The sequence below is a fragment of the Pongo abelii genome, chromosome 13, assembly GCF_028885655.2.
Source record: "Pongo abelii isolate AG06213 chromosome 13, NHGRI_mPonAbe1-v2.0_pri, whole genome shotgun sequence".
NCBI classification, from domain to species: Eukaryota; Metazoa; Chordata; class Mammalia; order Primates; family Hominidae; genus Pongo; species Pongo abelii.
This window is the reverse complement of record NC_071998.2, coordinates 20,259,632-20,283,810: the sequence shown is the minus strand read 5'-3', so window position 1 is coordinate 20,283,810 and position 24,179 is coordinate 20,259,632. Positions and strand designations below refer to the sequence as shown.

At 43.6% G+C, this 24,179-nt stretch overlaps 1 protein-coding gene across 4 annotated transcripts in view; it reads right to left on the bottom strand.

Moving 5' to 3' along the window:
- The window catches only part of FBXO10 (F-box protein 10), a 66,599-nt gene extending 42,897 nt beyond the window's left edge, over positions 1-23,702 (bottom strand). Inside the window, exon 1 of one of the 4 annotated variants that reach the window (XM_002819607.5) lies at positions 23,531-23,702. In XM_002819607.5, the coding sequence (XP_002819653.5) occupies positions 23,531-23,698 (168 nt within the window). In that variant the 5' untranslated portion in view covers positions 23,699-23,702. Of the gene's footprint in view, positions 1-22,886; positions 23,483-23,530 lie in introns of those variants that run through there. The other 3 variants (XM_054519690.2, XM_063714142.1, XM_054519691.2) reach the window with 3 other exon arrangements.
- Between the last annotated feature and the right edge of the window lie 477 nt (positions 23,703-24,179).

Sequence of the window (24,179 nt, the reverse complement as noted above, 5' to 3'; positions counted from 1 at the left end):
GTGAGGACGTCCTTGCTCTGTTCTTAGATGGTGGAAGGTAGAGAAGCAAGAGGGATGAAAATATGTGTCTGCACACTGCAGAAGGATGGAGAATGCATCCCCACAAACCCTTCCATTCATGAGGAAGAGCCCTTATGACCTTTTACCACCCAACACTGTTGCATTGGGGATTAGGTTTCCAATACACACATTTTGGGGGGGACATATTCAGACCACAGCAGTGACCAATTCAGGTTTTGTGTGTGTGTGTGTGTGTGTGTGAATATATATATATATATATATATATATATATATATATATATTTTTTTTTTTTTTTTTGAGATGGAGTCTCGGTCTGTCACCAGGCTGGAGTGCAGTGGCGCAATCTCAGCTCACTGCAACCTCTGCCTCTCGGGTTCAAGCAATTCTCCTGCCTCAGCCTCCCGAGTAGCTGGGACTACAGGCACGTGCCACCATGCCCAGCTAATTTTTGTATTTTTAATAGAGACAGGGTTTCACCATGTTGGCCAGATGGTCTCGATCTCTTGACCTCATGATCCACCTGCCTCAGCCTCCCAAAGTGCTGGGATTACAGGCGTGAGCCACCGCGCCCGGCCACATGTATGTTTTTAAACTATTGTTATGAAGTCATGGACTGAAACGTATTTTATGGGTTTCAAGTCTTTGAAATCTCTACTTTTATTAAAGTTCAAATTAAGCTATCTTTGGTCCCACATTGGTTCCTCAGTCCTTCTGGCACAACCCCTGTACCCTTTGATAGCTTCCTTGCTATGTGGTATGTCAAGATACCATAACAGCTTCTTTCTTTAAGAAGCTGTCTTTAAAAAATGTTCATTGAGAAAATTGTAGATTCACATGCAGTAAATGTTCATTGAGAAAATTGTAGATTCACATGCAGTTATAAGAAATAATAGACATCCTGGCCGGGTGCGGTGGCTCATGCCTGTAATCCCAGCACTTTGGGAGGCCGAGGCGGGCGGATCACCGGAGGTCGGAAATTTGAGACCAGCCTGACCAACATGGAGAAACCCCGTCTCTACTAAAAATACAAAAAAAAAAAAAAAAAAAAAAAATTAGCCAGGCGTGGTGGCACATGCCTGTAATCCCAGCTACTTAGGGAGGCTGAGGCAGGAGAATCGCTTGAACCTGGGAGGCAGAGGTTGCAGTGAGCCGAGATCATGGCATTGCACTCCAGCCCGGGCAAAAAGAGCGAAACTCTGCCTCAAAAAAAAAAAGAAATAATAGAGATCCTTTGCTTGGTTTACCCCAATGGTAACCTTTTGTGAAACTATAGTATAATATCACACTAGCATGGTGACATTGATATAGTCCAAGGTCTAATTTAGATTTCTCCAGTTTTACTTGTACTCACTTGTGTATGTGTATTAAGTTCTATACAATTTTATCACTTGTGTGACTTTGTGTATCTATGACCAGTAAAGACGGTGAACAGTTCCAACATCATATGGATCCCTTGTGTTGCCCTTTTGTAACTACACACCTCTCAATTCTGCCTCCTCTCTCCTGTCCCTAACCACTGGCAACCATTAATCTGTCCTCCAGTTCTCAAATTGTATCATTTTGAAAATGTTATATAAGTGGAATTATACAGTGTGTCACCTATTGAGACTGGCTTTTTTTCATTCAGTGTAATTCGGTGGAGGCTCATCCTACTTGTGGTGTGCATCAATAGTTTGTTTATGATGCTGAGGACTATTTCGTGCTATGGATGTACCATATCCAGTAGTGTGTATTTGCAGAATTGACAGATAGCATTCATATGTGCAATACAACCCCCTACCAAGAAATGGAATACCCCAGAAAGTTCTCTCATGACTCTTCCATCAAGTTCCACCTCCGACCACAAGAGGCAACCACTGTTTTTTTTCTCTTATCTCCTCAAATTCCTATTATCATGATTTTCTACTACAGATTAGTTTTGTCTGTTCTACAATTGCATATAAATGGGATCATGCAGTATGTATTCTTCTGTGTAAGGCTTCTTTCATTCAGCATAATATTTTGAGATTCATTCATTTCATTGCATGTAGTTTACTTTTTAACTGCTCAGTAGTATTTCATTGTGTTAAGTGTTAATATATCACAATTTTAAAAAAATTAATTCTCCTCGATGGAAACCTGAATTACTTTCAGTTTGGGGCTATTATGGATAATGCTGCTGTGAATATTCTTATATAAGTGTTTTTGTGGACATGTTTTAATTTTTCTTGAGTCAATACTTAGGAGTGGAATTCCTAGGTTCTTTTCCCAGAGAGGCTATACTATTTTACACTCCTACCAAGAAAGAATAAGAAACACAGTTGCTCCACATTTGTTGTGGTGTTTTTTGTTTTTTTTTTGCAGAGTCACACTTTGTCACCCAGGCTGGAGTGCTGTGGTGTGATCATAGTTCATTGCAACCTCGAATTCCCAGCCTCAAGTGATCCTGCTGCCTCGGCCTCCCAAAGTGCTGGGACTATAGGAGTAAACCACCATGCCCAGCCTGTTGCTGGTTTTTAAAATTTTATCATTCTGGTGGGTACGTAATGGTATATCATTTTGGTTTTAATTTGCATTTTCTTCATAATACACGATGTTGAGATTTTTTGCATGTGTTTATTGGCTATTCATATATCACCTTTTTGAAGTACTTGTTCAAATCTTTTGTCTTTTTTTTTTTTTTTTTTTAAGACGGAGTTTTGCTCTTGTCACCCTGGCTGGAGCGCAGTGGTGCAATCTCAGCTCACCACAACCTCCAACCTCTGCCTCCCAGGTTCAAGTGATTCTCCTGCCTCAGCCTCCTGAGTAGCTGGGATTACAGGCACTCGCCACCATGCCCAGCTAATTTTTGTATTTTTAGTAGAGATGGGATTTCATCATGTTGGTCAGGCTGGTCTCAAACTCCTGACCTCAGGTGATCCACCCACCTTGGCCTCCCAAAGTGCTGGGATTACAGGCATGAGCCACTGTGCCCGGTCCTTTTGTCTGTTTTTAATTGTTTTTTTTTTTTTTAATTTAATTACAGGACTTCTTTATATGTCCTTTGCCAGATACATGTTCTTTGAATATTTTCTCTCAATCTGTGGTTTGCCTTTTCATTGTCTTAATGGAATCTTTTGATGAGAAGTTTTTAATTTTGATGAAGTCTAACTTACCATTTCTTTCTTTTTATAATTATTTTCTTCTATCTGTCTGAGAAAGCTTTGTTAATTCCTAAGTCATGGATATAACCTCTTGTCTAAAAGCTTTGTGGTTTTGACTTTCGCATACTGTTCTATGATCCACCATGAATTAATTTTTGTTATGGTATGAGGTAGTGGTTGAGGTTCATTCTTTTTCTATGTGGATATCAAGTTATTCTAGCACCATTTGTTGAAAACAGTCTCCTTTCCTTACTGGGTTGCTTTGGTGCCTTTTTCAAAAAAAACAAACAATGGTAGTGTGGGATTATTTCTGGACTATTTATTGTTTCATTGATCTACTTGTCAATCCTTACACCAGCACCACAGTATCACCACATTTTTGACACTTTTTTTTCCTTTTATGCATTATGCTTTTGGTATCAAGTCTAAGAACTTTTTACCTAGCTCTAGATCCTGAAGATTTTTTCCTGTGTTTTTTTCTAAAAGTTTTATAGTTTACACTTTATACTTAAGCCTATGGTCCATCTTGAGTTAATTTCTTATTGAAGTGTAAGTTGAAGTTTTTCTTTTTAGCCTATGGTTATCCAACTGTCCCAGGACCATTTGTTAAAAAGGTTATCCTTTCTCCATTGAATTGCTTTTGTACTTTTGTCAAAAAATGATAAATTGGTTGAGGATATTTTTGTTCTGGATTCTTTTTTTTTTTTTTTTTTTTTTGAGACAGAGTCTCTCTCTTTTGCCCAGTCTGGAGTGCAGTGGCACAATCTCGGCTCACTGCAACCTCTGTCTCCCGAGTTCAAGCCATTCTCCTACCTCAGCCTCCTGATTAGCTGGGATTACAGGTGTGTGCCACCACGCCCGGCTAATTTTTGTATTTTTAGTAGATACAGGGGTTTCACCATGTTGGCCAGGCTGGTTTTGAACTCCTGACATCAGGTGATCCGTCTGTCTTGGCCTCCCAAAGTGCTGGGATTACGGGTGTGAGCCACCACACCCGGCCTGTTCTGTATTCTTTCATGGAATATGTCAAAACCACAATCTGGATATTAGAGATGCTTTTTCTACTGGCTTGGTCATTGTTTCTAAGCCTTTTGCATCCTCCACTGGATTGTTTATGATAGGTACTGGGTACTTTTCTCTCTGAAGACTCAATACCTGGTGTTGACTCCTTTCTCTATTACAACTATTCAGGGCAACAGAAAAGATAAGGAGAGCATTCTTAGCTACAGGATGCCTACATTATTCCAACACTGGGTCTACGTGTCCATGCACTGTGAGAATAGGATTCTGATTTTTCCCAGGCTATGGGTTCTTTCAGGCAATGATGCCAATAAGTGATGATTTATGATTACTTACAATTGACCTGACCATCATCACAAGACAGTAGTACCTCTGGAAGCTCAAATGAACCCTTTTATATTGAACTCTCACGTAACTCAACTCTTTCCTTCACAACTTCATATCCTTGCACTCTACATCCCTTCTGAACCTTACCCCAGACCTCTTTACCCCCTCGGAGGCCTTGGATGGCTCTGCCTCTAATTATTCTTTTCTTAATTTGAATGTTGCTTTTCTCTTCACAAAGTCATTCTCATGAGGAAGGAGCTCTGCCAGGACCCCTGAGTGGGGTAGATGCAGTTCAGCCTCAGTTAGGCCCTCTCCTCCAACCATGTTCTTGGCTTGCCTCACTTGAGAAGTAGTTTTAAAATGTTATTTTGCTGTCTTTCCATAAAGTTTTGGTGACCTATATGTGGTTCTCTGAATTCAATGACTTCACATATTACATTTCATCTAGCTGGCCTTGACCATTCACACAGTCCATTTCCAGCTAGCTCAGATAATCTCCCTCCCACATAACAGCTTACATACGATGTCCCCACACGGTTTACATTTATCTTTCTACATTTCTTATCTATCTCCCTATAAAGAGGGGCTCATCTATAATACTTTTCTAGCTGTCCTGGTTTCTTTTTTCCTTATTATTTAGCCACTTCAATTGAAAACCACCAGAAGGACATCATTATCCCCATTTTCATAACCTTCCATATGAAAGCATGCTAACCATCAACTACCCAAACATTTCCTCCCAGTGGGCGATCTCATCTTAACCAGGACCAACTGCTGCATCTGAAAGGAGTATCTTTAATCGTTGCTAAGAGCTTTGACCTACTTGTTAGAATCTGTGTTCTCATCGTCCCCACAGTCTGCTTTTGATTTCTGAGCTCCTCTGAGTATAACCGTATACTCTTCTTTCAGGGAGCACCATATACTGTGCACTTTCTGAGATGCTTTATCCATGATGTTCTTTCCTTCTACAAGGGGCAACTCTGACAGGTGTTCAAGAGTGAATCAGCTAACACTAAAGGAACCTAACCTATACAACCTTCCAGGTGAGAGGCTTCCATATGGTCTTTTGCAGGACTTTCCATTAGGGTTCTCCTGGGACCTATTGCTAATGGTCAGTATTCCAAGTCTCAGGAGGGATTATAAGAGAGACCCAAATTGCAACCACCAACCCTCATAAATGCCTCTCTGCTTCTCTGTCAACTCGAGCCTAGTTTACTTTACTATATAAGTGTTCAACCCAGTCAATGCGTTGTGTGCCCCATGTGACATCCCATAGTACCCAGCACTGACAATTTCTGTCCCAGATGGGTATCCCCCGTTTCCCATAGTAGCTCATCAATAATGAATACCCTAGGCTATCATAATTCACTTACAGAGAATACAGCAAGAACCCCACATACTATCCAATATGCAGCACAAAGTACACGCTTAATAACAGTGTTTTTAAGTAAATGAATAAGCAGAAATGAGCCCCCATCATGCCCCCACCTCAAATTTTAGGTGAATAATTAATGTATCACCCATTAGGTGATAGCAACCATTTACTGTCATAGCTAATAACAATGTGAGATAGAAAGAATTAAGCACTACTGCAGCTTATAGAGATCAAGAAGAAAGAAAATCTTTTTTTTTTTTTGAGATGGAGTTTCGCTCTTGTTGCCCAGGCTGGAGTGCAATGGTGTGACCTCAGCTCACCGCAACTTCCACCTCCCAGGTTCAAGTGATTCTCCTGCCTCAGCCTCCCAAGTAGCTGGGATTACAGACGCGCACCACCACGCCCGGCTAATTTTTTGTATTTTTAGTAGAGACGGGGTTTCACCATGGTCAGGCTTGTTTTGAACTCCTGACCTCAGGTGATCTGCCCGCCTCGGCCTCCCAGAGTGCTGGGATTACAGGCATGAGCCACCGCGCCTGGCCGAGAAAAGAAAATCTTTAAGCCAGACTTAGTAGGACCTCCCATAGCAGTGATTCTTTAATCGTGGCTCTTCAATCATCACCTAAGAATCACCTGGGGCCTATTCCTAGCTCCATCTCAGACCTCCAGAATCAGAATATCTGGAGTGGAACCAATTATGTGCATTTTTAACAAGCTCCCTGGTGATTGTGATAAAGGGCCCCACCCACACTTTGATGCAGCATCCTTCTTCCTCAGCTTCAACCCTTTCAGTGAAGCAGCTGTCTCTGTATCATGCAAAGACCAATCATTTCAAAGCCAGAAGACCTGGGATCAAGTTGCAGGTGACCTTGAACAAGTCACTTAACCTCTCTGGGCCTCAGGTTCCTCATATATAAATTGGGGACCTTGATAGCACCCCAAAGGCTTGCTGTGATGATTAAAAAATTGAATGCACATTGTATTGGGAATCAATGCTCTTCATCAACTACTTCCAGTTTTCCTTCCTTCTGGGCACGTGACAACATTGTACATCTGACCCCTCCTGAGGTCAAATGGGGCCACAAGACTAGTACTAACCAATGGGTTTTGAGTAGAAGAGATGTGCGTTACTTCTCGACTAGAGCACTTCATTGCCTATGCAAGATCATCCAGAGCTTGCTTTTCTCTGTGGCACAGCAACTGGCAACATTTGAGATGACGGTTACTCTAGGAACCTGGATCCTTACATGATTAGAGTAAGCAGAGATCCCGACCAAGCCAAGATGGACAAACACCATGCATGAAAAATACACCTTTGTTTGGGTTAAGGCACTAAGAACTTGCAGATTGTTTGTTACCATAGCAGAGCCCAGCCATTTCTGGCTGAAAGAGCATATGAAACTCTAAAGGGCATTATTCTAAAGCCCTCGGACACCTTGAGATTGACTTCACTACTCTTCCCCAGGTGGTGTCAGTTCTGACCCCTTGGAGCCACTGGTGCTTGACCCTCTTTCACAAGTTGCATGATGGGAAAGGCCTTGAACGCCAGACTAAGAAGCTTGTACTTCTCTATTATAGATTCCTCAGAAGGGAAGTGGCCTGATCAGAGCTATATTTTAAGGAGATCCATCCAGGAGAGGTATTTAGGTGGAACAGTGAGGGCACGAACTCACAATTTTGCAAATATTAATTATAATTTCTTTCCCTTAGGATGATGTGAGGGTGTCTGGGGGATTTTGGGCCAAGCCACCTGACGTAGAAACTACTGGAGCTTCGGTTTCTTGGGGTTCCAAGAAGCCCACCTATAGTAGGAAGCACATGGTTTAGTCACTGGCCTCTCAGGGGAAGGGGGATTTCCTAGCAGGTTACTGTCAACCCTTCAGCACTTGTTTTCCCCCAAACTTGCCTGTGTACCCAACTCCAGGGCTCTGTATCTAGAATGAAGCCAACAATTGCTCCCTCTTGACTCCAAGCACACATGCACATTTCCTATCATTCCATTTGGCTTTATTTACTATATCTTTACACTAATCCATGGAGAGTCATGAAACAACAGGGATTTCTTAGAACAAGGTAATACTTTTTATTTTATTTTATTTTTTTTAATGCATTCAAGTTTTGCCTTTCCTTTTTACCACTGGGGCCTCTGCATGTGGAATTAAAAGTAACAAATGTCCCCAGAGCCTGTGCACCTGGAGTGTGATGCCTGTAAAGAACTGGAAAAACAATGATGGAAGCCTGTCTGGGATGGAGGGAGTATGGCCTGAAGTAGGCCCCAAGTGGTTCCATTTTTTGATTAAAAAAACTTTTTATTTTGCCGGGCGCGGTGGCTCATGCCTGTAATCCCAGCACTTTGGGAGGCCGAGGCAGGCAGATCACGAGGTCAGGAGATTGAGACCATCCAGGCTAACACGGTGAAACCCCGTCTCTACTAAAAATACAAAAAATTAGCCGGGCACGGTGGTGGGCGCCTGTAGTCCCAGCTACTCGGGAGGCTGAGACAGAAGAATGGCGTGAATCCAGGAGGCGGGGCTTGCACTGAGCCGAGATCGTGCCACTGCACTCCAGCCAGGGCGAAACAGCAAGACTCCGTCTCAAAAAAACAGAACAAAACAAAACAAAACAGTGGCAGGATCATAGCTCACTGCAGCCTCGAACTCCTGGCCACAAGTGATCCTCCCACCTTAGCCTCTCAAAATACTGTGATTACAGGCGTGAGTTACCATGCCCAGCCTTGTTCCTTTTTTTATGGTCCCAAGAGTGTTAGAACTCAGAGTTTCTGTGTAGCACTCTCCTAACCTCCCACTGGAGGTATCCACATGCCTCTGGGCCACCTGGTGTCCCCAGCCTCAGTGGGAGAGGAGGAGGCCACCCTCTCAGGAGGCAAGTCCCATAAGACTCGGCTCTCAACAAGCAGCCTCTGCTGCTGCCTCGCCCTGTGACTTCAGCACGTCCTTGAACCTTTCTGAACCTATTTCCTTGCCTCTAAACTGAGGCTGACAATGGCTGGCCTGATACACCTCATGAAGATTTTGAGAATTTCCAGAGAAAAAAATCATTTATTCAACAAACATTCATTGATTGCCTACTATGTGCCAAGCATTGTTCCAAGAACTGAAAAGCAGTAAATGAGACAAAGTCCCTACCTTCTGAGACAGACAATAAACGAAGACATTAACATAAATGCTATGAAGAGAAATAAAGCAGGTTAAGGGGTATATGTGCATGCATGTGCTATTTCAGACAGGGTTGTCAAGGAAGGTCTCTGAGGCAATGACATTTGAATAGAGACCTGAATGACATTTAAAGCCATGGCATGGGCTGAGATCACTAGTGAAGGAGTTAAGAGAGAGAAGCAATCTGATGAACAAGCCCTTGGCCAGTCTAACATCTAAACGGCATGAAATGGAAACACATCTGTAAAGGGGAAAGTGGGAACAACCTCCCTCACAGCACTGTCCAGAGCTCTGCGCCTGTGAGGCACTGGAAGGAAGGCTGCTGCTTTGTTCATTTGCTGTCTGTACTCCACTGCTTCTGGGAAGGGTGGGCTCCATGTGCCCGTTCACCAAGCACCAAGATGGGCAGGCAGGCTGGGGTCAGGAATAAAAACATCCCTCAGGGATCTGCACTTGGGAGCTGTGTGGTGGGAGGAAGTGGCAACAGGGAACGCTTTGGTATTAACAGTTGAGTATAAAGTGAAGCCCTTGCTTTGGCTCCCTGTAAGCTCTCTAATAATGTCTCCGTCACTCACAAATTCCTTTATGTGAGTGGATCTGTGAGGGGGCAGAGGGGACACAGGAAGTGCTGAGTTATTCCACAGGGATGAACCACGGGAAAAGGGAAACACACCTGTGGACCCAGAGCGCCAGGTGACAGAGCTGGGCACCTTTAGGAGGAAATTCACTGTGGAATTAAATGTTTTTCTTCATTTATTGTCTGTCTCTCCTGAGTAAAACGTAAGCTCCTGAAGGGCAGAAACTTTGCATCACTGGCTTGTACTAGGCCCAGAACTATACCTGGCGCATAGCAGGTGCTCAACAATCATTTACTGAATAAATAATCACCCTCATCATTATCTGGTATATTAGCATAGCTGAGACTACTCAAATCATTAGCTATAGATTCCCTGCTGCCACACAGATCCCTGTGGAATAAAACAAGAAGTAAATAAGAATCCAAGTATGTATTCAACACTTGCTGTGTGTAAGACCAAGTGGTTAGCACCTTGTGAGTCAGTGGGAATCAGATAAAGACCCTGCTCTCAAGTCTGGCAGAACAAAGATATGTCTACCAAAAAACAACCGAAAGACAAAAAGAAAACCAAAGAAATCCCACAATTCAAGGGGAAAAATGCTTAGTGCCTGATATGGTTTGGCTGTGTCCCCACCCAAAATCTCATCTAGAATTATACTCCCCATAATCCCCGTGTCAGGGGTGTGACCAAGTAGAGGTAATTGGATCATGAAGGCGGTTCCCCATGCTGTTCTCATGATAGTGAGTCTCACGAGATCTGATGGTTTTATAAGCCATCTGGCATTTCCCCTGCTTGCACTCATTGTCTCTCCTGCCACCCTGTGAAGAGGTGCCTTCTGCCATGATTGTAAGTTTTCTGAGGCCTCCCCAGCCATGCAGAACTGTGAGTCAATTAAACCTCTTTTGTTTATAAATTACCTAGTTGTGGGTATTTCTTAACGGCAGCATGAGAACAGACAAATACAGTAAATTGATACCACAGAGAGTGGCGTGCTGCTGTAAAGATACCTGAAATGTGGAAGCAACTTTGGAACTGGGTAATAGGCAGAGGCTGGAATGGTTTGAAGGGCTCAGAAGAAGACAGGAAAATGTGGAAAAGTCTGGAACTTCCTAGAGACTTAGAGGGCTCAGAAAACAAGAAGATGTGGGAAAGTTTGGAGCTTCTTAGGGACTTGTTGAATGGCTTTGATCAAAATGCTGATAGTGATATGGACAATGAAGTCCAGGCTGAGGTGGTCTCAGATGGAGATAAGGAACTTCTTGGGAACTGGAGTAAAGGTAACTCTTGCTATGCAAAGAGACTCGCAGCATTTTGTCCCTCCCCTAGAGATCTGTGGAACTTTGAACTTGAGAGAAATGATTTAGAGTATCTGGCAGATGAAACTTCTAAATGGCAAAGCATTCAAGAGGAAGCAGAGCATAAAAGTTTGGAAAATTTGCAGGAGATCATTTTGGAACTTTAAGGTTTAATGACTGGCCTACTGGATGTGACAGAAAAGAAAACCCCATTTTCTGGGGAGAAATTTAAGCCCAATGCAGAAATTTGCACAAGTAACGAGGAATGTTAATCACCAAGATAATGGGGAAAATGTCTGCAGGGCATGTCAGAGAACTTCAAGGCAGCCCCTCCCATCACAGGCCCAAGGCCTAGGAGGGAAAAATGGCTTCATGGGCCTGGGCCAGGCACAGGGACCCTCTGCTCTGTGCAGCCTTGGGACATGGTACCCTGCATCCCAGCTGCTTCAGCTGCAGCCGTGGCTAAAAGGGGCCAAGGTACAGCTCGGGCCATTGCTTCAGAGGGTACAAGCCCTACTCATTGGCAGCTTCCACGTGGTGTTGAGCCTGTGGGTGCACAGAAGTCAAGAACTGAGGTATAGAAACCTCGACTTAGATTTTAGAGCATGTATGGAAACACCTAGATGTCCAGGAAGAAGTTTGCTGCAGGGGCGGAGCCCTCATGGAGAACACCTACTTGGGCAGTATAGAAGGGAAATGTGGGGTTGGGGCCCCCACACAGAGTCTCCACGGGGGCACTGCCCAGTGGAACTGTGAGAAGAAGGCCACCATCCTCCAGACCTCACAATGGCAGATCCACCGAGAGCTTGCATCATGTGCCTGGAAAAGCTGCAGACACTCAACACCAGCCTGTGAAAGCAGCCAGGAGGCGGTTTATACCCTGCAAAGCCACAGGGGTGGAGCTGCCCAAGGCTGGGAGCCCACCTCTTGCATCAGCATAACCTGGATATGAGACATGCAGTCAAAGGAGAACATTTTGGAACTTTAAGGTTTAATAACTAACCTATTAGATTTTGGATTTGCAAAGGGCCTGTAGCCCCTTTGGCCAATTTCTCCCATTTGGAATGGGTATATTTACCCAATGTCTGTACCCCCACTGTATTTAGGAGGTAATTAGCCTGCTTTTGATTTTACAGGCTCATAGGCAGAAGGGACCTGCCTTGTCTCGGATAAGACTTTGGACCTGGACTTTTGGGTTAATGCTGGAATGAGTTAAGACTTTGGGGGATTGTTGGAAAGGAATGATTGTGTTTTGAAATATGAAGACATGAAATTTGGGAGAGGCCAGAGGCAGAATGATATGGTTTGGCTGTGTCCCCACCAAAAATATCATCTTGAATTATAATTCCCACAATCCCCATTTGTCAGGGGAGGGACAACTAGAGGTAACTGGATCATGGGGCACGGTTTCCCCCATGCTGTTCTCATGATATTGAGTCTCATGAGATCTGATGCTTTTATAAGTCTCTGGAATTTCCCCTGCTTGCACTCATTCTCTCTCCTGCCACCCTGTGAAGAGGTGCCTTTCACCATGATTGTAAGTTTCCTGAGGCCTCCCCAGCCACATGGAACTGTGAGTCAAACCTCTTTTCTTTATAAATTAGTCTCAGGTATTTCTTCATGGCAGCGTGAGCACAGACTAATACACTGCCATAAAAAAGGGAAAGCCCTTGTTTAAAGAACAAAAATGTGACCTCCAGCTAGGGAAACAAACCAATAATAATGGAAGACAACAAAAACAGCAGCAGGTAGCTTTTACTAAGTACTGCTATTTGAGGGGCATAATATTAAATGCTTTTCATGCATTATTTCATCTTATTCCCTGAAGATCTCTGCAAGCCTTACAACTCAAAATGTGCTCCCAGGACCTAGGAGCTTGTCAGAAGTGACACACATTGAGCACCACCTTGTACTTCCTGGATCAGATTTGGCACTTTAACAACATCACCAGGGAACCTATGTGCACCCTAAATTTGAGAAGCAATGACTGAAATTAATACTGTCTTCATTTTTCAGTTCAAGAAACTAAACTTTATGTGACAAATGACTTGCCCCAATCACTTGTTAGAGAGGTGCAGAACCACTAAAGCCCAGCCTGTCCCCAAAGACTCTGTTTTAACCACTAAGCCAAGCTTCATGGAGGAGCTGGTATCTGAACTGGACTCTGAAATTTGCATAGGACTGGGACATTCAGAGGAGGAAGAAAGGAGGCTGTAGCAGAAGAAACAGCATCAGCAAAAGCCCCTGAGGTAGAAAATCTTCAGCTGGGCTTAGGACATGTTGGGAGGTTCAGTCTGGCTGCAGCTCCAGGAGTCTGAAGGGATCACTGAGAAAGGCCACCTGTATTAGTTCACATGGAACACCCTTAGCCAAAGGTAAACAGTTTCTAGTTAATTTGGGGGACCATGGGGAGCTGCCGTGAGTCCCAGCACAAAAGGCCCTATGCGTGCTGAAATGACTCTGACAAAAGGGACCCAGCAGGCTTCATTCACACTCTAGTTTGGGCTCTGCCTCTCCCTTGCAGACTCATCATGAGGGCAGGTGACTTAACTCTTGTTTCACGTTTGTATAACAAGGGAAACACACTTTCTACTTACAGAGGGCCACATTAGTATCAAAGTGTTGGAATTTAGTTTCTAATAAAAAAGTAAGATTAGCCAGGCATAGTGGTGGGCACCTGTAATCCCAGCTCCTTGGGAGGCTGAGGCAGAGAATCGCTTGAACCTGGGAGGTGGAGGCTGCAGTGAGCTGAAGGCTGCAGTGAGCTGAGATCACACCACTGCACTCCAGCTTGGACAACAAAGTGAGACTCTGTCACAAAAAAAAAAAAAAAAGTGAAAAAAAAAAATCAAGGGCTGCTCAGAACTCTATTTAGTATTGACAGGAAAAGAAAAAATTTCTCTTCCAACATTATGAGGCACACAAGCCTCATAGGCACAACGTAAATAACTACAAACTGTATTAACTGAGCAACTGTAATGGATTAATGATTTAAAATCTTTCTTCAAATCAAAGTAAATGTCCCTAGTTTTGTGGAGTAAACGGTTCTAAAGTAATAGTAAAATATTATAACCCCAAAGAGCCCTGGAAATGAGACGAAACTTAAATTTGAAGATGAGAAAAACTTCAGCTGGGCTTTTCATCATTTCTTCAAACTGTAGCTCTCTTTAGCGTGAGAAATAACCATCTGTTTCTTATTTTCAGCTTTGAAATTTGATGACATAAACCAGAAAGCTCTGTTCTGATGGTGCTTTCTGAGTGGGTTTGGAGCCATAAGGACCCCCTCTCCTTTCAATGCACTGCCTGTTCATTTTGGTTTACCTAGGAGACAGAAGGGGAGTTGCAGGGGGGTCCCCAGATCTGGGTTTTAGTACTGATTCTCACATAAATTTATTGCGTGTCCTTGAAGGGGCAGGCAAGGGTGTTTTGAGGGCGTACTAAATGCCAGGTGCTTTTTATATGTTGTTGTTGTTTTTGTTTTTTTTTTTTCTTTTTTTTTTGAGACAAGGTCTTGCTTTGTCACCCAGATTGGAGTGCAGTGATGTGATCTTGGCTCACTACAGCCTCAAACTCCTGGGCTCAAGTGATCTTCCAGCCTCAGCCTCCTGAGTAGCTGGGACTTTGGGCACACACTACCACACCTAGCTAAATTTTTATTTTTTATTTTTTTAGAGATGAGGTCTCACTATGTTGTCCAGGCTGGTCTCAAAGTCCTGGGCTCAAGCAATCCTCCTGCCTCAGCCTCCCAAAGTGATGGGATTATAGGCGTGAGCCACCATGCCCAGCCTTACATATCATCTTAATGAGCACTTATAACAACCAAAATGTAGTATGCTTATCCTCAATTCCTATGAGTAAACATTTATTGTGTGGTGATATTTTAGTGCATAACAATTGCAGGATCAAATTCATTTTTATTTCATGATCTATGAGTTTATATATATGTGATGGTGAGGCTAGAAGTTCCTATATCATCACTTCACAAGTTAGGAACCCCAGTACTCCAAGAAAGGAACTAGGAGGCACCATGCCTGGCTAATTTTTGTATTTTTTAGTAGAGACGGGGTTTCACCATGTTGGCCAGGCTGGTCTTGAACTCCTGACCTCAGGTGATCCGCCCGCCTCGGCCTCCCAAAGTGCTAGGATTCCAGGCACGAGCCACTGCACCTGGCCTTAGCCATGTCTGCCCAGCACCTTCCCTCTTCTGCGTCCTCAGGGGAACCTTGCTTCTACTCTATTTAGTCCTGCTGGGGCTGCCACTGAGAATGTTGCAGTCCTCTACCTCATAGGATGGATACTTGACCCAAAGAAGACAGTAAGAATCCCCCATTCCCTTGCAAGGAATGGGGCAACTCAAAAGAGTCCATATGAGCAATGAAGCCAAACTCAGACAATCAAGGTGAGAGACTGCAAGAGATCAAAGGGCCAGGGACACACTAACATTTTCTTTTTAAAGCCAACTGATGTTCTTTTTCAAGTTCAGATAGTTTAAGCTGATCACCTACAAGCAAACAAATCCTGACAAATACACAGTTTTCTCAAGTAAATTATTATTATTATATTATTTTTGAGATGGAGTCTTGCTCTGTTGCCCAAGCTGGAGTACAATGGCACGATCTCGGCTCACTGCAACTGCCGCCTCCTGGATTCAAGTGATTCTCCTGCCTTAGCTTCTCGGGTAGCTGGGATTACAGCCGCCTGCCACCAAGCCTGGCTAATTTTTGTATTTTTAGTAGAGATGGGGTTTCACCATGCTGGCCAGGCTGGTCTTCAACTCCTGACCTCAGGTGATCCGCCCACCTCAGCCTCCTAAAGTGCTGGGATTACAGGTGTGAGCCACTGGCACACACCCCCACCCCCGCAATTTCCTGTTTTCAAGAAAACAATTTACTTTGTTTTCTCAGGCAAATTCTTTACTCTCTTCCTTTTTCTCTCTGTAGGCTAGTAAGACTCCAATCAAAGTTGATACATTGTATTTACACCTCCCCTACCCTAAGGTGGAAAAAGGATAAATGGAGTTCATGTGGTCTAAGGTTGCTGTACTGTCTGTCCAAAAGAGTAAGGATATTCACCACTTATAAAGGAAATCTATCAACTTTGGTCAAATTGAAATTTCAAGCATAACCATTAAGAAAAAGTGTTCAACATCCACATTAGTAGAAAAAAAAAAGGTGAACGATGAAAAATAGCTCCAAAGAAGGGAAGACAGCTACAATGAAATGGAGAACTGTCAGGACAAACAGATTGAAAGCATAAAATAAGGCAGACCTAAACAAAAATACATCAGTGGTGCTATTAATGAAAATGGACTAAATGTTCTAATTAAAAGACAAAGTCAGGGTTTTCCCTGACTTTAAAACTTCCTTATAAGTTTTCCCAGGGTTTAAAAAACCAAAACCCAATTATATGCTATTCGTAAGAGACTTACCTAAAACAGTTACAGAAAAGATGCAACTAATGGAAAAAAATACACCTTGTGTAGATTTGGATATTTAAACACATCCCTCTGTAATTCACAGGAAAAAAAAAAACACCCAGTAAAGATAAAGAAGATTTGAACACCATTAATAAACTTGATCTAATGGCATTTCATTGGACATTTAATCCAATAACTGTAGAATACACTTTACTTTCAAACACACATGGAACATTTATAAAAACTGACCATAAACAGAGCTCTAACAGAAGTATCAAGAAATTTCAAAGGATTAAAATTATACAGCTTCAAGCACCGTGGCTCACACCTGTAGTCTTTCCAGCTACCTGGGGAGGCTGAGGCAGGAGGACTGCTTGAGCCAGGAGTTCAAGGCTGCAGTTAGCTATGATCACACCACTGTACTCCAATGTGGGAGACAGTGAGACTGTAAAAACAAACAAACAAACCAAAAACAGAACAAGCTCACTGACCACAGTCATAATTAGTCATAAATAAAGGATAATTAGAAAATGTTAGTATGTTTGGATATTACAAAACACATTTCTCGAATATAATATCTACTGGTTAAAGAAATAATTACAATAGAAATTAGAATATTTTTAGAAATAAACAACAAAGAAGGCTGGGCACAGTGGCTCATGCCTGTAATCCCAGCACTTTGGGAGGCCAAGGCAGGTGGATCACCTGAGGTCAGGAGTTCGAGACCTGCCTGAGCAACATGGTAAAACTCTGTCTCTACTAAAATACAAAAACATTAGCTGGGCGTAGTGGCGCATGCCTGCAATCCCAGCTATTTGGGAGGCTGAGGAGGCAGGAGAATCCCTTGAACCCGGGAGGCGGAGGGTGCAGTGAGCCGAGATTGTGCCATTGCACTCCAGCCTGGGCAACAAGAGTGAAAGTCCATCTCGGAAAAAAAGAAGAAAAGAAATAAACAACAGAGATACCACATATCAAAACTTGTGAACTCCTGCTGAAACAGAATTTGGAAAAAAATGTATAACCTTAAATAGAAAGAATCAAAAAGATAAAAATTAATGAAACTAAACATCAATTTCAAGAAGTCAGAAAAAGAACAAAATAAATCCAAAGAAAATAGAAGAGAAAAATAAAGAACAGAACAGAACTTATGAAACAGAAAACAAATTTATTATGAAGACTATCACTGATGATAAAAGCAGGTTCTCTGAAAAGAATCTCTGCTAAAACCAAAGAAGAAGGAAAAAAAAGCATTAAAATGAAATGAGAATGAAAGAGTGGATATCTCTACAGATGTTGTACACCAAAGGATAAGAAAATATTATAAACGGCCGGGTGCGGTGGCTCACGCCTGTAATCCCAGCACTTTGGGAGGCTGAGGCGGGTGAATCACGAGGTCAAGAGATCGAGACCATCCAGGCCAATGTGGTGAAACCCCGTCTCTACTAAAAATACCAAAAATTAGCTGGGCGTGGTGGTGCGTGCCTGTAATCCCAGCTACTCAGGAGGCTGAGGCAGGAGAACTGCTTGAAACCGGAAGGCGGAGGTTGCAGTGAGCTGAGATTGTGCCACTGCAGTCCAGCTTGGTGACAAGGCAAGACTCCATCTCAAAAAAAAAAAAAAAAAATTATAAACAACTTTATACAAATAAATATGAAGGGATAAACTCCTAGGAAAATATTACTTAGCTAAGAAATTATAAAAACAAAATCACCCTAGAACCATTAAAGACATTGAATCTGTGGTCAAAAATAAGATTGCAAAGAAAACACACCTCCAAGCCCAGGTGGCTTCATCACCAAGTTCTATCATACATTCAAGGGACAAAGAAGGGGAAACTAAAATGGATGGTGGAAGAGGATGATATGGGTATTTGTTAGATTTCTGGACCAACTGCTGCAGCAAGGGTTGTAATTTGTCTCACTAATCTTCCTCTTATAAGTTTTCCCAGGATTTGTGACTAACCAGAATCCTGGAGAAGCTGTACCTGGATAGAATGAACTTAATGTAAGAAGCAAGCCTATCTGTACGGTGCAAGAAGTGGACTGTAGAGAATACTACTGGTTCCACCCAGATCCTCTCTACTGGCTAGCACACCTGTCACTGAGATGTGGTGTCAGCTGAGAACAACTCACAGATGTCCCTTTCTCCAGAAAACTGCAACTGCCCCCTCATCAAGCTGTGCCTCTCCTCCCCCAGTACAGCTTTCCTCATACTCCTCTTCCTGAGGGCTTCTCCCACAGTCTCACTTATACAAGAATCCCTATATTATGCCCTGCTTCTACAGAATGGGATCTAAGATATCACCATTTAAGAGGGTGAAAAGAGAGCCATATATATATATTTCCTTTATATATTTCCTTATTGAAAAATCAGTTTAAAAAATTTAATAATCAGCCAGGTGCGGTGGCTCACGCCTGTAATCCCAGCACTTTGGGAGGCTGAGGTGGGCGGATCACGAGGTCAGGAGTTCGAGACCAGCCTGGCCAATATGGTGAAACCCCATCTCTACTATAAATACAAAAATTAGCCAGGCGTGGTGGCGCGTGCCTGTAGTCCCAGCTACTCAGGAGGCTGAAGCAAGAGAATCGCTTGAACCCGGGAGACGGAGGTTGCAGTGAGCCGAGATCGCACCACTGTACTCTAGCTGGGGCAACAGAGTGAGATGCTGTCTCAAAAAAAAAAAAAAAATTAAAAATGGCAAGAGACATGAATAGGCAGTTCACAAAAGAGGCAATCCAATTAACCAACAAAAAACTGCTCAAGGGCTGGGCATGGTAGCTCACACCTGTAATCCTAGCACTTGGGGAGGCTGACGTGGGAGAACAGTTTGAGTCCAAGAGTTTGAGACCAGCCTGGGAAACATGGCAAGACCTGGTCTCTACAAAAAGACTTAAAATAATTATCCGGCTGTCCCAGCTACTCAGGGGGCTGAGGTGGGAGAGATCTTTTGAGCCTAGCAGGTTGAGGCTACAGTAAGCCATGATCATGCCACTGCACTCCAGCCTAGGTGACAAAGCAAGACCCTGTTTCCAAAAAAAAAAAAAAGAAAAAAGTGCTCAACCTCAAGAGTAACCAAGGAGAGCAAGTTAAAACCACAAGAAATATCATGACACACACATGAAAATAGTTAAAATATTAAAACCAATAAAACCAACTATTTGCCAGGATAAGAAGCAACTGCAACTCTCATATACTCCCGGTAGGAAAGTAAACTGTTTGACACTATCTAGTAAAGCAATTGTTTTCTAACATATATCTAAAAAAACTTATTATTTGATTCTGTATACATAAAGGAATGTATACAAAGAGACATTTGATTAAGGTTTTGTCTATTTCAGTTTAGATGTTTAACATATATGTCTCTAAAAAAACTTATTCTAAAAAAACTTATTCAAATACAGCAGAAAATATCTAAGGACGTACTTGGCAGTCAGAAACTATAAGCAACTCAAGTATCCATCAGCCACAGGATGAATACATCTATTGACATCTATTGTGACACAGTCATACCATGAAACACTGTTAGCAACGAAAATAAGTGAGGCTGCCACATAGATGCATCTCACAAACAAGTTGAGCAAAAGAAGTAAAACACAAAATGCAAAAGTATGATTCTATATGTATGAAGTTAAAAACCTTAAAACTATATTGTTTAGGGATATATACATAGGTGATATAATTACAAAGAGAAGCAAAAAAATGATTATCACAAGATGATTTCTTCTGGGGTAGGAAATTATGACTTGGAAGCAGGTACTGAGTATTGGCAATGTTCCAGTTCTTGACATGTTGGTGATTACATGTGTATTTCCTTTAGAGTTATTTGTTAAACTATATATTTGTGTTTTTTACCATGCATATTTGCTGTATTTCATATTCAAAAAGTTAAAACAAATAAATGAAATAAATATACTGATTATTGTTTCTTAGAAAAATTGAGAAAACTAAAATCCTTTATTTTTAAATTAAAACCTTGCCTGCAAAATCCCTAACAAGGTACATGCCAAGTAAATTTTCCAGAATGCCTAAATCTATGTGGCTCAGGGTGACCTGAGGACCCCTCTTTACATATGGAAAAGTAAGGTGAGTAGGCACCCAAAGTCCTGGGGTAGCTATCTTGTTGAAGGCTGTCATTCCTGAGAATCCTCGGTAGGCAGAACCCTGGAGAGTATGCGGAACCAATTTGCCAAAGCGATTTGGGTTAAGGTTGGGAAGAGAAGGGACTGAACCCACAAACTCTGATAAGAAGTTTGAAAACAGAGACATCTCTTGGGTGGTCTAGATGGCCATGACCAAGGTTGCTAGCAGGAAGGGCCCCAAATGCCCTAAAAGAGAACTCTCTAGGAGACCAGGGGAACCCAGCCTGGTGAAAAGCTCAACAAAAGCCCAGAGTGAGGTGCTTTGGGGAGAATGGCTGAGCACGCAAGCATAAATGAAACAAGCTCTAACCTTGGAAACCAAGCATGGAATCATGCTGGCAGAGATTTGGTCCAATAAGGGCATTGAGCAGCAGTGATCACACATCCGTGGACTGTGTAGGACAGCTCTTCAACAGTGATGCCATATAGCTGTGTCAGGAATGACAACGTGTGTGGACTGCTCAGACAATGCAGTTCTCTCTCCTCTGGAGAGTGACAGTAAGACTGACCCCATTGGAATGTATAAGCCCCCAGAGAGGTTGGAGAAGGAGACACTGGAATTCTCACTAATAAGGGCATTAGAGAGGACTTGGGAGTCTACTTAGAAAAAAATAAGGAAATACAAGAGTGAATTTAAACCCAACTTGTGAAATGAGACATATATGTTAAACATCTAAACTGAAATAGACAAAACCTTAATCAAATGTCTCTTTGTATACATTCCTTTATGTATACAGAATCAAACATTTTAGACGAGTGGGAAACTAATAATCACTAAACTAACAGAAAGAGGGTAATGAGAGAAATTAGCAGATATTTCAAACAAAACCCATGACAGGTAACTCAAGAATAGGTTCATTCATTAAGGCAAACTGAAAGAACAAAATACTTGTTCCATGTATTTCCTGACTGAAGCAGGTAAAAGGAATTTGTTTACTTCACATCTTCCTGTGAAAAGCAAGTGATGTCTTCTTGGTTGCCCAGGACACCATCCCTCCCATCTCTGAGAGCTCTTGCTGACTCCCTATCTACATCATCAGAGCCCCCACTAATCTGCCCTCAGTTTTATCCCTGCCAAAGAATCTGAGGTCCCTAAGGCCAGAGTCTACGTATGTTTTTATCTATTTCTACTCACTCCCACTCCTCTTGGCACTGCCACCAATGCACGTTTATTGAAGGAAAAAAGGAGGGACGGAAGGAAGGGATAGTAACTGCACTGCAACTGAAACAAACCAGAGAATGGAAACTCATGGTGACCTGGTGACTGCTTGACCATTTATTGCTTAACAGCTACTTGTGCGATCATAAAAATACAATTCCCCTGACAACCACGGCAACCAAAATGATGGCACTACGGTGAAGGCGGCTCTTCTCAGAAATCTAAAAACAATAAGAGGCCTAAAACCAGAAAGACAAAGAAATCCAAGTGCTCCAGGGCAGAAGGAAATCCTTTCTTAAAAGCCCTGACAAAGCAGCTTTTTCTCCAGTCTCTCAAATATCACCAGGCTCCAGCGAAGGCTCTGGAACTGGTGTGAGGGAATCATGAAACAATTCAGGCCTCTCTGTGTGCTCCTATCCCTGGAGGCCAGCTGCTATGAGGTAAGCTCACTGGGAGCTGCAGCTTATTATTTAAAAATGTACTGAGAACGGGCAGGGAGATGGATATATATATATATAATTATATAACCTCAAACTAACATAGCTAGCTCTGGAAAAAGCCCCTTGAGGACAGGGACCATGTGTATCTTGTTCACAGCTCTATGTCCAGATCCTAATAGGTGTACAAGACAGAGTAGGGGTTCCATATAGCTGCTGAATAAATGCAGAATGAGATTAGAACTGAGGGAAAGCACAGTGCCTGGTAAAAGGTCCGTCCTCTCCACTACCCACTGCCAGTACTCTGTTGGGTCCTGAGCAAAATCAAAGTCCTGTCGTCCTTCTGGGTCCAGTCTCTCCATTTGCAAAGGAGACAGCTGGATTAGATGGTTTCCCAGGCATCCTCCAGCTCTGACAGTCAATCACCGTACTGTGTTTTTTTTTGGTGGCTACACATGCCTGGCACTTTTCTCTCCCCTCAGAGGGAATCTGATACCCATCTGCTCAAGTAAATTGATGTTCCCATCCAGCCTGACTCATGGTAGGAACAACAGGTTCATATGCCAATCGTAAAAGAGAAGGCAAAGGGGGCCCAGAATGAGAAAAAGGGAAGGTCTTACAAACCAAAACGGCAGTTTTCAGGACTAAAAATATAGAAACAAATGCGATTATTCTGCTAAAAAAAAACCCTTCACGTGGGGCAATCTCTAGCTTACTAATAATGCTTATATTAACAGCATTATCTACTGAGGCTTTTGTGCCAGACACTGTGTGCTAAACCCTTTACAATTAATCCTCCCAGCAACCCATGAGCTTATTACCTCCTTTTCACAGATGAGGAATCAATCTGGCTGAAGGTCACAAAGCCAGTAAGTGGCAGGACTGGGATCTGAACCAGAGCTAACTGACTCCAGAGTTCTGGCTCCTCAAATGACTTTTCCCTCTGCTCTTCACTGTAGTCCTGAGAGCGAGGCAGGACAGGGGTTATCACGTTTCGTTTAAAGGTGAAAAAACCGTCTGAGAGGCTTGAGATTTGCATAAAATACACAGTGGGTGCCCAGCCCCATATTTGCCCCTACGTTCCTAGGTGAAGGCTCTTCCCATCCCAAGAGTCAGCTTCTTCTTCTTCGACTTTACTTACACACTCAAAAATCTCAGGGCTGGAGGCACCGCGGCACCGCGGAGATACATCCTCCGCGTCCGGTAGTTTTACGGGAGGGTAAACCAAGGCACAGCTCTCCGTCGGCGCGCCTGAGCCTAGGGTGCCGGGAGACCGCGGAGCCGCGGGCGGCCTGAGGTACGCCTCATGGTCCTGCCAGACCCCTGATGCCCGAAGCCCGACCAGACGCTCAGCCTCGGCCGGGACCGAGCGGCGCCTCCTGGGTCGGTCGCCTGGGGAAGCGCCCCGGGTCCCCTCCCCCGGCCGCGCAAGTTCGCCCGCAGCCTCTGCGCACCGGCCGCTTACCTCGCAGGGCGCTCGCCCACCGCGGAGTCCGGGCCGCGGCCGCCGGTGCCCTGGAAGCCACCCACCGCCCCCGCTGCAGCCGCAGCAACCGGTAGGATTGCGGCGTGCGGCCAGCCCCGCCCAGGGGCGGACAGCTGCCTGGGGATCGTGCGGAGCCGCCGCCGTCATGTGACGCGCAAGGCGGCGAAGGATGCCGGGAGCAGCTGGCTGGCCGGGGCTGGGCTTCCCGACCACCGCGCAGAAAAGCTGTATCTGCACTAGGGGCACCGGGAGGCGGGAGGAAGGGAGACGAGGAGGGGGCGCGTGGGGCTTCGGGTACTGCAAAGGCGAGCTTGCGGAAGGACGATTCAGGCTCGTGTTGCGTGGCCCCAGAAGGGGCAGAAATAGAACCAGTGGGTGGAAACTGCAGGGAGGCATGCTAAGGCCAATACAGTGTAAATAAGATTCCTGCGAGCACCAGTTATCTAACAGTGTAAGGAGCAGTTTCCTGGGGTGCTAGGCACCCTGTAGATGAGCATGTAGGGGCTGGGTTCATTCACTGAACAAACTGACCATTGGCTACCCGCCAGACAATGTACTAGGAGTACGTATTAAATTAGTTGTATGTATGGCGCTTAGCATAATGCCTGCCACAAAGTAAATTCTGTAT